At 35.2% G+C, this 17,757-nt stretch overlaps 2 protein-coding genes across 7 annotated transcripts in view; one reads left to right on the top strand and one right to left on the bottom strand.

Moving 5' to 3' along the window:
• Positions 1-143: 143 nt before the first annotated feature.
• LOC148310516 (uncharacterized) lies at positions 144-2,191 on the top strand. Its single transcript, XM_088258274.1, has one exon. The coding sequence runs from the start codon at positions 280-282 to the stop codon at positions 826-828; it is 549 nt and encodes a 182-aa protein (XP_088114400.1). The 5' UTR covers positions 144-279; the 3' UTR covers positions 829-2,191.
• A 131-nt stretch (positions 2,192-2,322) lies between these two features.
• XNP (ATRX chromatin remodeler XNP) overlaps positions 2,323-17,757 on the bottom strand; it is a 33,585-nt gene continuing 18,150 nt past the window's right edge. For 4 of the 6 annotated variants that reach the window (XM_088258273.1, XM_088258271.1, XM_088258272.1 and 1 more), the window contains 16 exons: positions 17,202-17,377; positions 16,417-16,538; positions 15,463-15,589; positions 15,307-15,387; positions 14,771-14,888; positions 13,784-13,964; positions 13,587-13,699; positions 12,778-12,886; positions 11,933-12,104; positions 10,808-11,150; positions 9,939-10,105; positions 8,561-8,596; positions 7,797-7,902; positions 6,943-7,052; positions 5,908-6,093; positions 2,323-4,943 (listed from right to left, as the gene is read on the bottom strand). In XM_088258273.1, the coding sequence (XP_088114399.1) occupies positions 5,908-6,093; positions 6,943-7,052; positions 7,797-7,902; positions 8,561-8,596; positions 9,939-10,105; positions 10,808-11,150; positions 11,933-12,104; positions 12,778-12,886; positions 13,587-13,699; positions 13,784-13,964; positions 14,771-14,888; positions 15,307-15,387; positions 15,463-15,589; positions 16,417-16,538; positions 17,202-17,377 (2,147 nt within the window). In that variant the 3' untranslated portion in view covers positions 2,323-4,943. The remainder of the gene's footprint in view (positions 4,944-5,907; positions 6,094-6,942; positions 7,053-7,796; positions 7,903-8,560; positions 8,597-9,938; positions 10,106-10,807; positions 11,151-11,932; positions 12,105-12,777; positions 12,887-13,586; positions 13,700-13,783; positions 13,965-14,770; positions 14,889-15,306; positions 15,388-15,462; positions 15,590-16,416; positions 16,539-17,201; positions 17,378-17,757) is intronic. The other 2 variants (XM_088258269.1, XM_088258270.1) reach the window with 2 other exon arrangements.

The raw sequence follows: 17,757 nt of genomic DNA, 5'->3' as shown, positions 1-17,757 counted from the left end.
TATCCCGAACATGAATTTTAAACAAGTGAGAACTGCAACAGCAGTGGCTTATTCGCATTCTGCAAACGGGTTTAGATTATTTACGAAGTAGGTACCTGAATAATGTATCTTTGTATCTGCCACTTTTCGTTGTCTATGACGTTTTGAACTACGGTTTGCCGGTTTTTACCGTTTGTGTTTTGTGTCAAATTTTAAGGAAAGACGAAACTCGAAGCTCGCTTTATTTAAATTATTCTTGAATATAAATAAAAGTACACATTAATTATAATCCAAGTTTTCATGGCAATGGGTCATTACGACGTTTTACCGTGGATTGGGCCTAGTTGCTCCCGACATCACTTTACGATATTGGTTGTTTCACCGAATAAGTTGTTTACTGAAACTTTGTCAAAATCTCTATACGATATTCACCTACGATTGCACAATCGATGGCAATTATCCGTTCACACCAGCAATGACATAAGTTCTATATTGGAACAACTGGGTAAAATAGGACCTATATCTATAGATTTTGTCGTTATATGCATGGATACCTCGAAAATACAATGCATAGAGTGGACCAAGGAAATTATCACTCAATGTGACTGCGACCTCCGCCCCGGCAGAACTATCCTCGTCAACGGGAGCGGCTTACCCGCGCTGGACATGGCTGTACCTGTTGACCAAATCACCGCCATAAAACGCGAGTACAAGCTTCAAATACTAAATGGTAATTTACTGTTGAAGCCTGATATCGAAAATGTATCAAGAAGAGTGCATATCATAATTCAAACTGTTATGGGGTTAAAGACAGGACTTCCATACACAATAAACTCTTCATCACTATAGCAATTGAGAAATATTGGAGGCAATTGACTCTACTATAACTTGTATGTGTACCTCAATATGAAAAATGTACCCTATGTGAGATGATATAAGCATAGCTATTTACGCACCCCACCTACAATATAATAAGTACATCAGCTTGTAATCTATTTTTCTACTTTTGTCATGTACACATCGATACAGTGGAACCTCTTATAACGAGCATAATTCCTTCCAGAATCTTACCCGTTTAGAGAAACATGTTTTGTTTTGACTGGTGCGGAAGTCCCGGCTCATAAAAGAATGTCGTGAAAAAGGGACTTGCCCTTTCTCTGTAAGGGAGCAACTTTTTCACAACTTTTATTGCTCTTTATGCCAATTACTTGTTATGAGGGGTTCTACTGTACTTCCATATTACGATCTTTGATAATATCAATTAAAAATATTTTGCATAAGTAATTCTGTATTTTTTTATTATTTATTTTTTTCCCATCAAATTGTTGCTACGATGCTCTTGGGCGAGACAAATGTAGATCTGTCAAAAAATCACGAGAGATATTATGACCGTTTTGAATATTGAAAGCATTAACTTTGTGGATCAAATTGATATATTATTAAGAGAAATTAAAAAAAATGATATGACCGTTTGCATCATTTTTAAGGACATACTTATTTTTAGTGATTTTTCAGCTACGCTACAAATTTGTAAAAAAAAAACAGCTCTTAGTTTGTTCCACCTAAGTGTAGCCCAAATTGGTGATCACTTCAAGTCCTGAGTTGTCGTCGCAGCACCTCCCGGTCAAGATATAAGTGCAAATGTAACACGCCACGGTGGTCTTCGAGGTTGACCATGCTTAATGGTGCCTCCAATCCTGCTCTTGTGGTGGGGCGCTTTTTTGTGGGATGCTACTAACAAACAATCAGTGATGGAATGCCAGGCTTCCTCAATAATGTACTGCCTGGCGATCAGTAACATACTCAGTGGAATCTACTTTGGAGGTCCTGCATGACTTACTATATTTCTGCATCATGGCTAGGGATTTGTGATAGGGTGTGTGTTTGTTGGATTTTATTTAAATTGTTGGGGGAATGAGGAATGAGTTAGGTTTGTCAGAAAACTTCCACTACTTCGGGAAGAAATCCGTGATAGAATGTGGGTGAAAAATGTTTAAGTGGGAATACGATTACTGAATCTTCCCTGCGAATGCTTTGTCGCTTATTTATTGATTTGGCGTTTAATTTGTAGAACTCCATTTTAATTTATGTATTAATTTAAAATCAAACACAGCTTTTTTGTGTCTACTAACTTGTATTTTATTGACAAAAACACATGATAAAATAATATTGTGACAATTGTTTCGCCTTGTTAGGCGAAATAATTGTCACAATATTATGTTAGCTTTGTCGCTTATCGACCAATTCTCTTAGGTAGGCAAAACTTGGCCGTCAATGTCAGGTACCTGTATTTGATCACGGAATTGGTGAGTACTCATGAAATAAAGAAATAAAACAAGATTATTTTTCATAATTGGCATTTTTCTCATGTTTATTTTTATATATGAATAAATTATAATACAATGTTTACCCTACTTGAATTATAACATCACATGTATGCTTATATAGCATCCTACACTTACACCTAAGTCAGTTGTTCTATTCATTTTCCATAATCTCTTCAGAACGGAATCCGCTTCTCCGCTGTCTAGTATTTCAACTTAAGTATATTATGCCAAACACATTCATTACACTGGTTACTTTAAGTTATATGGTATTTATAAGTGACAATATTATTATACTCGGTTCTGATGTTAAAATTATTTGTGTGAATATTTCATCTAAAATCAACAACTGAAATTGGATCAACGCATTGAAAATTAGCACTAATATAAGCTAAGTCGTATACAAATATTAAATTATAAGTAATCTTAATGAATACAATAAAATAAGCGATGAATCCTTTAAGTTTTCATTTTCACTGGGTACGTTCTTATGGTTTCTTCCATTTGTTAGTATTGATATGTGAATTGAATTTTTTCAAATACCCCAAGTTAGGTACTGACACGAAACCAAACAATTTATTGAATTCTTTAAAATTTTGGCATTTTTCAATAACACACCTTTTATTTGTACAATAATAAGATTTTTGTGAGAAAATTGAATGCTTATTATGTATGCTGTTAGGAGGCTGGGTTGGCACAATTATTTTTAAGAGTATAAAATATTTATGAGTATTTCTATACGGAAAGTAATGAATAATTTTAATTAAATAGCATCGCTAATAATTTATTTGTATAGTTATAATATTAAATAAGACATTGGCTACGTAAAAGAAATCACAGAAAAAGAATCATCAGCCGCCTCAAGTTGATAAAAAATAAAGAAATTATAGTTCATTACAATTTACATATAGTTTCCTGATAAGGTATATGTATATAGTTTACTGGAATAGAACATGATGATCTATTTTTTACCTTAAGGTGGAGACTGACCAGAGCTTTTCGTCATAACATAACGTCGTAAAATCGCTCGCGGCGAGCATCAGCGAGCATCCGAAACTATGGATGGAAAGCTCCGCTCGCTGTACTGACTATACGAATGCTCGCATCGTAACGTGTTACGTTACAACGAAATGCTTCGGTCAGTCTCCACCTTTAGCAGAATCAAAGCACTTTAAAATACAACAAACATATCTGATACTACATTATCTGTAAAAGATCTTTCCATCATAATGACTTGAATACATAAAATATATTGGATGCCGGATTATATATATCCAACAAATAATATACAAAAGGACCCCAATCCGATCATTGAGGTGCCTTCTATAAATTGTGGTTTTATTGATATCCTAAAGTGATGATTTCTAATTATATGTTATATTTTATTTTTCTGATAAAAAAAAAGTAACGTCAACAAGAAAAAAATGATACACATAAGAAAGAATATTTCAATAAAAAGTATAAATAATCAGGAACTTCGTTCTCACAATTGTTTACAATCTAAATACATATAATTTTATTTACATAATGAGATAAGACCCGAGAACAATAAATTTAACTTCAAAAAGAGAGTGGAACTCGTTGGTTAAATTAGGAATTCAATTAAGGGAATGATCGCTCAAATATTACATTGATAAAAATAGTATTAATTAAATAATCACTTTTTCATTAGATTTAAATTATTAAAAACATTAAGGATTTAAAAAAAATTAAGTGCACATTAAATCTGAGGGAATTATCAACAAACTGAAAACTTAACATTAATTAATACAAATATTTAAAAATGAATAATATCTAGGGCTCCACCGACATACGTCTCGAGTCAGATGGAAAGAATGAATGAGCAGGGTACATGCATGCATAGTAGAGCGCAAAACTCCATTCTTTACTTGGTCGTCACAATGTGTAGGTCTACAAAATCAATACCGGGACCTCCCAGGGATTTCAAATTTAAAAAAATTTCCAAAAAGCAATACATGCGTATTATTCTAAACCAAATGATTTAGAGAGAATTGCTACCTAGGAAGATGTTTGTAAAATGATTAACTCGGTACTGTACCCTGCCCCCTTGCCCTCAAACCGGTGGACTTCACACCCTGGTGGGCCTCTACCATATAACATCTGTTTTCGTTAAAAGTATAGTTTCTTAAGGCAAATAAGTATCCACATTCAATAGTTTAGCCGATTCCCAAGAGAAGTACGGGTAAATGAGCAAATACAGATTTACCAGCTCAATATATTGCGACAAGCAACGGAGTCTTTGATATTTTGCAAACTCACCAGCGGGGATTAGTTATTTTCATAAATTAGAACAAACTGGAGATTCTCTCGATAATTACGGCACTTAAAATAAAACATTGACGCAGGAATAATAAGGAGATGGGTGATATGGTATATTATCCTGCTTCTACTAGAATTCCTAAGTTTCTAATACTGTTTTGAGATGAATCGTTAGTATACTAAGTAACCTATTGTTTAAGTTTAATCTTATATCGATATGAATTATATAAATTTCTACGTCTACACTGTAAAAAAATAATGAAAAGAAATGAAGTTGCACCACACATTAACGGTTAGAGAGCATCTCTCCACTTCCCATCGCCTCTGTTTCTATCCCTATATTCTGTTCCATTGCATTATCTGAAACAAGACAACAATCAATTACTCGGTATATTAAGTTAAAGTCAACAGATGACTGTTCCAAATGGGATACAAGAGTGTTAGCTAAGGTACTCTTGTATCTTGTATATATAAGGTACTCTTATGGTTGTTCAATGATGAGTACAACAATTCATCAAGATTCAATAGTGAACCTAACACAGTGTACAAAGTAAATGTTCGTTAACCGTTAGACTGCGAAGAGTCAATGAATTGACGCCTATTATACCCACCAAAACTGTAGAGTGTCAATAAATTGACATGTGACTCACCGTTCCGTCCGAAGCTGCCAGAGCGCACCTGACCGTCAGCGAAGTCGGTCAAACGGTTATGGATAGTTTCTTCTTCGATAAAATTTATATAAAAATATTCTGATCCTTATGGCAATGATGGAGAGTGACATTTCAAGTGACTATATAAGTGACATTGATTCTGTTAGTGACTTGAGCAGTGTTAGTGTTGAAAGCAACATGAGTTTGAGTTCTTCATCCGATGACAGTTTACTGGTTCTGCCCAATACTATATACCTCAAAACAAAAAGTTTACGGAAGGAAATAGTTTTGATTATTGTATTTCATACTCTATATTTAGTGTTAATAAAAAAATATCCAAGTTTTATTTCTTTTACTTGTATTATTCTTTCTCTACAATACACAAAAATAATTATTAAAATCCGAAAATATTTGATGAAGTTATGGCATTAAAGATTTCTTTTGACTTTTCTATCAACACGTTTAAAAAATGCATTGCAATTTTAACATAGGTTCACATGACCTCAGCAGCGTAACGGTTAAGGTCTTAACTACATAGTATATGTACACAATTATCAAATTCCATCGCCAGCGGTCCGCAAATGCAAAAAACACCCATCCAAAATATGTTAACACTGTTGATCTGATGGGTGCTGAGTGTCGGAAAATCATTTTTTGGTCTGCAATATAGTTACCTATTCAGAGTCCAGCTCGACGATCTCCTGCGTCTGCTTGGGGGGCCCCTTGGGGGGTCGGCCCCGCTGCGGCAAGCCGGCACCCGCGCCCAGCAGCATGGCGCGCTGCTGCTGCTGCAGAGCCGCCATGTCCATCATGTCCCGGCTGCCCAGCCCGCCCGCGTAGTACTTCAGGTTGGCCTGCATCTGCCGAGTCCACACATTACTTCTTAACGAGACACCGTCTCCTGCCACGTCAAATCCAGCCCAAATGTCATCAAAGAAATTATTCTTATCATTTTACTGTAGAGATAAAATTCAGTCACATCACCCACCACTTCACCTGGTTATGCTTTCCCGAAAGGGTTGAGTATAAACTCTGTCTACTCATGTTGTAATAGTCAGCACGCTCGGCTACCATTCTGGAGGTCCCGGGTTCGATTCCCAGGGGGGATCAAATTAATAAGTGATTTTTTCACTCTTATATTTATATGTACTATATTACCCTGGACTGGTACCTGAAGTGTAGGGCTGATCACCTTTCCTTCGAGTGTTAACGATCAAGATAACACTGCGTTTATATAATACAGTGCCCTATGCACCACTGGGGTGCAGGTAAGGGTTTGAAGAAGAAAAAGAAGATTTTGTTCACTCTAATATTTATATCACCCTGGACTGGTACAAGAAGTGCAGGGCTGATCACCTGGTCTTCATGCAATTAACGATCAAGATAATACTGCGTCGCTACAATGCGGTGCCCTATGCATCATCGGGTGCTGATAAGGGTTAAAAAAAACCCATACGAACATACATGATATGTCCACTATATTATCGCCCAAATGCTACAAACTGTATCCCGTGTACATTCAGGTACAAAAAAGTATACCCACAACCACAGAAATGCTTGTGATAAGTCACTTGTTCCTATTTCAACATTGTTTTGTTGCGAATCAGTTTTCAATCCTCTTTGGCAAAGAGGCTTTCTCCTGCATTGGCAAAAGATCACATAATATTGATCAACTATATGAATAATGGCATAAAAGAAGCAAAACTCACGGCTTGTTGCTGCTGTAGCCGCTGGAGTTGCATCTGCTGCTGTTGCTGCCACGTCTGCTGGTACATGGGCGCTCTCATGCCGGCTCCACTGACCCCCATAGTCCCTACGCCTAAAGACATCAAATTATATACTGGCTGCTTTTTATGTACATTATCACATACAGGCTATTTGACATTTTAACTTTACCACCAGTTTTTCTCAACACCGTAAATAACAAAAATCTAGCTAATCTGACTAGAGTATTGAAAAATCAAAATCCAGGAGCTAAATTTTTTTAAATTGTTTAAATTTAATAAATTAAGTTGGAATCGGATGTAAAAAAAATCTACCAAGAAACTGAAATTTTGAATCACAAATGAAGTGAGAAAATAAAGATAGAATAACTGTCAAATAAAAAGGAACTGTTTTGAATATTGAAAGCATTAACTTTGTGGATCATATTGATATATTATTTCGAGAAATAAAAATACTTTGTGTTTTGATCCACAAAGAGGGCAACAGGTTGTTGCCAAAACTAGTTGGTTAATAAAAATGTGAGTGGATCAAAACACAAAGTATTTTTATTTCTGGAAAAAAATAATAAAAAGGAAGTGATTTCATTAATTGATTCGGCAGTTACTTTGAGGTAAAATTAATCCATTTTTAATTTAAGTTTCACTTAGTAAATATCACTATTTCTTAAAACCTATTGCGACACATGTTTCGATGCATTCCGCATCATTTTCAAACAATAGATCACAATAGATTTCAAGAAATAATGGTATTTTCTAAGTTAGACTTAAATTTAATAAAAAGGGGAGTGATTTATGAAAAGTATTTGGACACAGTAAAATTTTTGCGAAAAAGTAAATACCCGGATTCATTCCTAACATGGTCTGCGCCATCATGTTATTGGGGGGGTACTTGTAACCTGCCATCATATTCTGAGCGGACATCATCGCCGTCATTTTCTGCATAAGCTGGAAACCAAAACAAGAAAATTAAAATATCTGTTAACTGTTTCTCAAGACACGTGCACACATGTCATATTATACGATGGATAACATTCACTTTCTACTATACATACAGGTGATAAACCAGCAGTCAGAACTTTTGCAGCAATCCATATATTAAAAATCCAAAGAGTTTAATATTAGAAAATAAAAATAGGTTCTTTAATCCAAGATTGAGATCCAATTAAAAATCCAATAGTTTAATATTATATAATAAAAAAATAGGTTTTTTAAATTCAAGATAAACGAGTTATTGAAGTAAGTTTATCTTGGTAGTGATCAATTTGATTGAGATTGAATTTTATTTCATTCAATTATTTTTGAAAAGCATTGATAAATTACAAAATTAAGTCATAAAGTACAATAGTAGACTCAAGATAAGAAAGCTTTTTGTTTTTTTTGTCTATGGATCTAGGTTTTTTTTACTGACAATTTTGCTGTGCCACTCCGATCTATTTTTTAGTATTTTCAATACTGTCTTATCAACAGAGAGAGTTGGAAGACCCCGTCCAATATGGTAACTGACGTATTGAATATATTCCAGAAAAATACGCAACACGGGGATTGCCGCGCAAGTTCGAACCACTCATGAGAATACAATTATAATATGAGCATGTAAACTTACGCCATAATCATATCCCGGATACATTTGTTGTGATAGCTTAAGGAAAAACAACCAGAGTTAGAAACATTTACTCTGCTAATGTTTATCCATTCAAACATTTATAGATTACATATGTATTTCTATCTCTTCAGACAATAAAACAGATTATTCTTTGCGTAAATGGTATGTTCTGAAGCGCAGGACTGATCACCTTGCCTCATATAATAAACGATCAAATTAATATTGAATCAATCTGATGCCATGCCCAATTTATTAGGTATGGAATAGTGTCAGTAGCAATACATATTATGAATAAAATGAATACCGCTTTTGATTATTTAATTATTGAAATGTCTATTTTATATATACATATTATATATAATATATCAGATTTAAACATAAAAAAAGGGTTAGCTAAAAAATGTTCAGGTCTGAAGAGAATAAAATAAAAATACTGTACACATACCAAATATATAAATACAATGTGAGAATACATAAATACATATTTTTTTAGATAACAATTTACATATAATATCATCAAAATGTACCGGGAAAGTGTTCTAAAATGATTTGTATGAAATATAATTTATATGAAATATGTTATGTATGATAGATGTTGTATGCGCGCGCATGTGGTGATGTTTATAGAAGATAGGGGTTCCAATTGAAGAAATGGCTAAATCCATCTTTGGGTATATGTACAGAGAGGATTACATTCCATATATGTAGATATATGTAGTGTGAAGCTTGTCAATTTGATTTTGCACATACATATATTGAAAAATAAAAAAAATCTCCCAATTCAATATTTGCAAAACTTTTGGCAGATTAAAGAAGATTATTAAATCCATAATTTGAAAAATAATTTTGCCCGAAATTTATATAAAACAAACTTTTAGGAAAAAGCCTATAAATTACCAATTTCATTCACCACTCCTGTTATTTTATCAACTTAAATATGAATGTCCTTTGAAACATCACCATGTATCAATTTGCAAGTGTTTTTTTTTAAATTTTGTTACAATTTTGTATTTTAATTAAAAATTTGGTCTTGAATTTCATGAATAAATTTTTGTTATAATTTAATATCACTTTATATATGAATCAGATTAGTATTTGTTTTTTCGTCTATTCAAAAACACAATTTTTCATTGTGCATAGGAGACTAATAGATGATACAAGATGCAAACAGAAGCATTATATAATAAACAGGGATTGTAATAGCATTGACCCCTGTGGATAATTATTTTTTCAGCAATTGGGACCACTATATTCATGATAAATGTTTGTAATGTATCACACAAACTACCAATCATTCTAATGTAAACACTCTCACACCACAAATAGTTTTTTTGTATGCGTTTTTTCAGTGTGAAAAGATAAATAATATTCAACTCACGGCAGCGTCCCCATTTGTGTACATCTGCTGCAAGATGGCCGGGATCATGGTGGCGATTTGCTGTTCAGAGAGTGTAGGGTAGTCCTGTCGAAGAACGGCAGACAGGGCATTCATGGTCATCTGCTGTTGCTGGTGTTGTTGCTGTAATCCTTGCAGCCAGTTGGATCCTGCCATTTATGAAAATTTGTAATGCATGAATGAAAGCTATTTTTTTAAAGAATGGAAGAAATGAGGTAATGTGATTAATAAACATGTTTGTTTTTTAAATTCCTATCCAATGATATCTCACTTGACCTATTTTTCCATTTGAAATTTAAAAGTTAGGCCAGATTTGACATAGATTACTACTAACCATCTAGGTTTGTCCCTGAACACATCACTGAAAAATGTTGTATTTTGCGACAAATGGTTTTTATTAAAAACTTTTATTTTTTCAGTTTCTCGTCATATCATGTTTGAGAGAGAAGAGACTGAGGTATATGTGGTCTGATTCTTCTTTATACTATATCCGGACCTAATGGTGCAAATGGCACTGCATTATATAGTTCCAGTATTAACAGCTGTACATTATGTGGAGGGATGTCAGTAACATAACAAAATAAATGGGTCCAGTAGATGCTCATTACTTTAAAATTAAGGGGAACAAAATTTAGAAAAGATATTGAATTAAAAAAAAAATTATAAATAAAGAATTATGCAGTGTTTTTTATATTAATATTATATACCAATATCTTTAAGGTCTTAACTATATATATACATAATTATCAAATCCCGTCGCCAGCGGTCCGCAAGTGTAAACAATATCCGTTAACATGAAATATTTATGATTGCGTCAGTCTGAAAGAGTATAGTAATGCATCCGGGCTTACCACCGAGAGCGGGAGGCGGTCGGGTCTTCTCGTTCTCGTAGTCGTCCCACGCCGCCTTCCTCTCCTCCTCGGTGAGCGTCTCCTCCTCCTTGTTCTCCAGCAGGGAGTCGTGCTCGTGGAACTTGTAGATGACCTTGTCGTGCTGCTGCAGCAGGTCGGCGAACAGCCGGTCCTTGGGCAGCTTGGGCACCTCGCGCGTGCCCTCGGGCACCGGGCAGAAGATGTACAGCTCGGCGAGGTCGCTCTCCGTGTAGTGCCGGTCGATCTGCTGCTCGTCTATCACCCGCTTGGAGATGGCCTGCTTCGTCACCTGCCGCTCGTAGATCTTCTCCTCCATGGTGCCCTGGTCAATCCAAATCATACCATCAAAATTATAAGAAAAAAGGAAATGTTGACAATTTTTTTTAAATAAAATAATGTAATCAACTTCAGATAATAATATTTAAAAATAAGGGAGGATGCCACTCTCTCATATTGTTTTTCACATTCCACTTTTTTTTAAATTTTGGTATGTATTTCCATATTATTGCTCTACGCATACTTATCTCAAAACATATATGTATACATATTTTTTTTAAAGGAATAACCCGCAAAGCTTCTATTTTAGATGCTTGTCTGCAGGTAGGATAGTAAGGATAGGGAAGGTAAACGTAAAAAATACATCACAAACACCCAGACCAATCAAAAATAAATCTTTCTTGAATTCATTTTGCAATTGGCGGGAATCAAATCCACGATGGCAGTTTCGCAGTCGAGCGTCTACCCAACTATGCCACGGCGTCTGACATGAACAAAGATACTAATGCATATAAATAGTTTTAAGGAATTGTACTTCAGTTTAATTTCTTTGTAGGTCCAACATACGACAAAATTAATGAGCGTAGCTTAAAGAACTCGGAAACAATGTAAAAAATTGACTTTATCTAATGTAATTTAAATATGATGTTATGTTTTTAGTTTCATATGCAAAAATTGAAAACAGATATGTTCCATCGACTCTATGTCGATTTGTTTATTTTGACTCGAAAAATCTTACATTTCACTACAATATACATTTGCTATATAACTGTTACTCTGAATTGATGTGGATTTACTCTGAATGAAATAAATAAATTTTATTTTTACCAATGCGAGGAATCGGTAAATATAGCACGGTTTCTTCTGGCCGAATCGGTACACTCTGAAGATGCTCTGAACATCGTGCGAGGGGTTCCAAGACATGTCAAATATCACCACCCGATTGGCGGCCACCAAGTTGATTCCCAAACCCCCGGCTCGAGTGGAGATCAGGAAAAGTCTGAAATTTAGGTTGTTTAGGGCAAAAAAATAATGTTCAGTGCATGTCAGACCTCGGCAGCCCTTAGCGCATGTTTGTTCTGCAATCCCTAGTGCATGTTGGTCCTCGGGTCGACCAAAATCGCATGTGGTCAACATTTTATGTAGTTATAAGTGTGTGAATAGTGCTATGGTAGTGAAGTGTAGTATTGTTTGCATGCTGTTGTAGTGATTGTCCTAACGAAGAGACAGTAGGCAAAAAAGATATGTCTCGAAACCAGTAGGCAAAAAAATCTCGGTGAGTGGTTATATACGATGCAATAAAAAAAACATTTTCGTAAAAATGACAAACCACAAAGTAAATGCTTTAAATATTAATACGCTTCGGATGCGAAAGATATTTCTACCCGTTCGGTCGATTGATGCTTGAGGACGGGAAGGGTATTTTTACCTTCTGTGCCGACCCCATTTCAAAGTCAGAAAAGAAGGAATTACAAATTTAATGTTTTTATATGAATATTATGTACCAATCTCTTTTTTGAGGTGTTAAATATGTAAATAATTATCAAATCCCATCGCCAGCAGTCCGCAGGCGTAAAAAACACCCGTCCGAAATGTGTTAACAATGTTGAGAATAAAATAATATTAATTTGAGAGTATATGACGTGACCTTTAAAGGGTGTCAAGAAACCTACCTCGCCCTGGGGTTATCTTCCTTGTTGAAAGCCTTGCACCAGATTTCTCTGTTTTCGCAGGAGGTGGAGCCGTCTAATCGGAAGTAATCCAATCCTTGTGACCACGAACCTAAGTAAAAAATACACAAAAATTTAACAACATTCAAACAAATACAATACCATCATTTTTTGATATCTCATCAAATATGAAGAAGAAAAATAACCCTTATAATTGGAGATAATCCAGATTTGTGAACAAGTATTTGGACACACTCAAAATGTTGTAAATAAATTAACTAGTCAAATTATAAGCTAAAATAATAAAAATGAAAATATTTTCTGGCGTTTCTCATGTACGTATGTGATTATTTATAATCCAGGGTTCGGATCTCACATACTAATAAAAGAGTTTCTGCTCAATAATAAAGCTTCTTCTCATCTCACCTATAGATGTCTCTAGAGAAGTTCTAGTGATTCAAAAACAATGATTCGAAATTGGTTCATACATATAGAACTTCCAAGAATTCGAGTAGTGTGGTTGTCAATAATGGGTATAATTGGTGAATGGTACACATGTGTAAAGTGATCACTTAAACCAGCCTATGACGGTCGTCAGCCCTGTAAATGCCCAGACTTCCAAATTCTTCATCTTTGATGAGATGTCAAAAAATAATATGAAAATAACTATAATTGGAGATAATCCAGATTTGTGAACAAACTAATGGGAAAGTATTTATACAAACTCAAAATGTTGTTAATACTTATTTTATTTGCTCGGTTTTCGAGGTAAGTCTTCAAAAAAATTATTGGTAAATAATGTGTTAACTTACCAACATGGCCACCTAAATGATCGTCACTGTCTCCCTTTTGTGTGGCGTCATCAATTTTAGAGAGGAATTGTTCTATCAGATCGAGCGAGTACAGGGACTGAGAGAATACCAGCCTGAAATAAGAATTACACCATGAAATGGCATCCGTCGAACGGTGAAACTCGAGATAAAAAATGTAAATGGTTCAGGATGCGTACAGCTTGTCGCCGATGGCCTCGCACATCTTGAGGATGTCGAGCAGCAGCAGCAGCTTGTTGGAGTGGCGCACGTCGCCCAGCTCCTCCTCGGAGCACAGGGACATCCACCACTCCGTCGGGTTGTCCGAGCGCTGCTGCTCCGGCTCCACCTCCACCACCGACTCCTCCTCCTCCGCTTTCACTGAAACACATCGCCATAGGATATTTTCACACACAAACATTAATCAACGACACGATAAATGCATGATTATTTTTCTAACCCTTATATGCACCCAATGGTGCATAGGGCACTACATCATATAAATCCAGTGTTATCTTGATCGTTAACACACTATCTGCGGGATTGGTGGTGTTGGGCGGGAAGGGTAATTTTACCTTTTCACTCGACTCATCGTAAATTGCGTGTAAGTTATTTTTACGCATGACTTTTGCGGCATCTTTTGATCTCATATCGATGTATACAGTATGGTTAAATGTTATCACTTCTTTTCAGAGATGTTTATCTCTATTATGAGGGCGAATCCGCCCGCAGATAGTGTGTTAACACATGAAGGAAAGGTGATCAGTCCAGGGTAGTATTGAATTAATATTAGAGTGAAAAAAATCACTTATATTTATTTAAACCCCCCCTGGGAATCGAACCCGGGACCCCCAGTACAGTAGCCAAGTATGCTGAGCATTACGCTACGGAGGTGGACCAAATTTACAATAGGATATTTTACATACAAAAATTAACGAACGACATGATATATGCATGATGGATGGAGAAGCTCCGTGAATAGTGTTCACGAGGTCTCTGCGCGCGGCTTCCATCACAACAAAAGTGACGAGGACACGGTGTGCGCAATGTGTGGTTGAATTATTAAGTCCAAAATTGGCATGTTCCGTCTCAGGCGCACTACAGATAGCCCTGAAGACAATATACTCGGGCCCGATGGGAGCTATTATTATTACATGCATGATTAATTAAGCTTAAATCAGTCTTACCAGGATTTGCACGGGTGACTCTCTTGTGCTTTGCTTTGGAGTTTTTGCCTTTTTTCTTATTCTTACTCTTTTTGTTGTTATCACTATCAGAATCTTCTGATTCTGACATAGAAGATTCCTGAAATATATTACACATAAGTTTTAAAAATGAGAATGATTATGTAATTTTTTGCAGCAGTTAAAACATTTCACAACCATAATAACTAACTAATCACGTTGCTTCTCCCACAGGGGTTGGCTTAGAGAATAGAACTCCATACATACCACTCTGTCTTTGCAAACATTTTTTACTTCTTCCACATTCATTCATCTCCTCATACTTCCATTGCTCTTTTTTCCAACTACATTTGCACGCATAAATTTATTTTACTGTTCTTTCCTCACTCATTCGTTCCACATGTCCAAACCATCTCAACACGCCTTTCTTAATTTTATCGATAATCCCTATCTCATCCTTGCATTCTTTCCATATTTCATCATTCGAACATCTATCATACATTGCATTATAAATATTCAATTGTTGAAATATCTCTCACCTGTGGTGTGGTGGTATCTTCTTCGTCATCAATAAAGTCGGCCAAGGATCCTTCAGACTCGTCATCTTCTTCTTTGTCTCTCTGAAATATTAATAAAAAATGTTAAGCCTGCTATTCCTATTTGATACTTATCTTATTTTAAAATGACAATGTTACCTTTTTCTGTTGCATGAGTTCGTATCTTTCCGAGTTAGCCTTTAATACTAGTGGATGAGTCCAGATTCTTTGCAGAGATTGGAAATCGGCAAAGAGTGAAGGTGTCGTTTTACGATCCGGGTTTGGCCTGAAAAACATCAATTTATATTATTACACAATCAAGGTTATCAAAAAAATTATTCCATTAATGTATTAAGTACAATTTAATCACACCCGTAGAAAATATCTCAGGTGATTTTGTTCTAAGAAAAGAAGCAATGCCACAGTTATTATTTTTCTATAATTAGAAAATTACAATTCAATGATTTTTTTAATAAAATTGCACAAAAATGGGTGAATATTCAGTGACTGAAAAATTAGTTTATACATTTGTAATTTTGATTAATACGCTTTTTACACCAATAAATCAATTTCCCATTCCATCTCTATAGAAGTCCTTCCCGCTAATTAAGCCAATAAAATATTTAACTACCCTGGTTTTGCACACATTATTCACTGGAATTTAATCAACATCAAAAAACCTGGCGAAAAAGCTCAATGTCATGTAATTGATCATAAATACAAGATGTATTGCATTTATTTACATTTATACTTATACTAATTCAATTACACATTTACCATATAAAATCAAGAAATTTAATTTGGTCATTACATACAGTGGAACCTCTCATAACGAGCATAATTCGTTCGTTACGCAAAACACTCGTTATGTGAAACATTTTTTGTTTCGACAAGCACGAAAGTCCCGGCTCACAAGTGAATGTTGTGAAAAAGGGACTTGCCCGTTCTCTGTAACTCGTTATACAAAATTTCACTCATTAAGGGAGCAACATATTCGCTTATTTTCTTGCTCATTTTGCGAATTACTCATCATTTTCTCAGTTTTACACAACTTTTTATAACTGCCTTGAAAAAACGTAAAACGATTTTAGGTATTTGCAAGCTGATATTTACCTCCTCGAGTAGTTTTCCAAGTAATGTGCGTAGAGTTTAACCTGTATGTCCGTTAATGAGATAAATAATACGTATTCATGTTTCGGAGGAAGGAATGGAGCTAACACTGCATAATCTCTTCTCTGAAAACAAACAAATAATATAAAATAAATTACTGTTACAATAAGTGCATTAATTTAAAATTGTAATACAATTTTCATCAAACAGAAATCAAGTTACAGTCCCTGGTATTGGAATTGAAATCTTTACCTCTATCTGACGCATATGACACGCCAGAAAGTAATTAGAACTTGTGATAGTATTAACCATTTCCGGTCCACAGTCAGACATTCAAATGGGCAAAAATTCATTTGTCATTTGCCCCATACAATTTATATTAGATACAAGTGAAAGAAATGTGAGCTTTCATTTTAAAAACTAACTAACTAACTAACCATCACGCCGCTTCCCCGCAGGGGTAGGCAGAGAGAATAGAGCGCCACACCACTATGTCCTTGCAAACATTCTTCGCCTCTTCCTTGTTCATGCATCTCCTCATACATACCCGCCGATTGTTACGACTCCTAACCTAACATTTAAGTAATAATACTGATGATAAATAAAATGTTGAATGACATTCGACATGGACCTACGAGGAAAAAATTGATATCGAATGAGATTCTACTTTGGGACTGTTAAGGATTAATATTATTTATTCTATCAGACACTGGATTATTCATGTAAAGAGGAACGATACACGTTTCATAAAATAGTTGAGATACCTATAAAGAATTTGCTATAGCTACCTGTACGGCCCCGTCCAACATTTTGTGCAGTACGTGAGAGCGTCTCTTCATGACACGGATGTCATGCTCCGTGGAGTTGGTATATTGTCCGTTGGTGATGGGGTTCACGAACCTGTTCAGATACTCATTGTATTTACCCAACAAGTCGGGCTTTACAAACTGCACCATGCAGTAATCTGCAAAACCAACATTGTCACAGAATAAAAAAACATTTTTTTTTTAATTGGTCTTAACCTTTCCCTCCCAGTGATATGTATTTACTACAACTCGACTTTAAAAATGAGTATATCAATATAAAATATATTGGTTACGGGCTCATAATTTTTGTTTTCCTCCGTAATATAATTACGCATTACATAAAAGTATTATAGTATAAAGTTATTCATTTGCAGTGATGGAAATAAATAACTTGTGAAAAAATCAGGGATAAAATCACCAGTACACAAATGTTTCTCAGTGTGTGCGTGCGTGCCGTGCTGTTTGTATACACACATGTCATAGAGTGTTTAGTTGCGCCAGTAGTGCGCAGATTGTCATACACGGCGGACATGTCATT

The sequence above is a fragment of the Brachycentrus maculatus genome, unplaced genomic scaffold, assembly GCF_059751285.1.
Source record: "Brachycentrus maculatus isolate JH-2025_06_01 unplaced genomic scaffold, ASM5975128v1 h1tg000092l, whole genome shotgun sequence".
Lineage (NCBI taxonomy): Eukaryota > Metazoa > Arthropoda > Insecta > Trichoptera > Brachycentridae > Brachycentrus > Brachycentrus maculatus.
The sequence above is the reverse complement of the archived record's forward strand: the minus strand, read 5'-3'. Positions and strand labels throughout refer to the sequence as shown.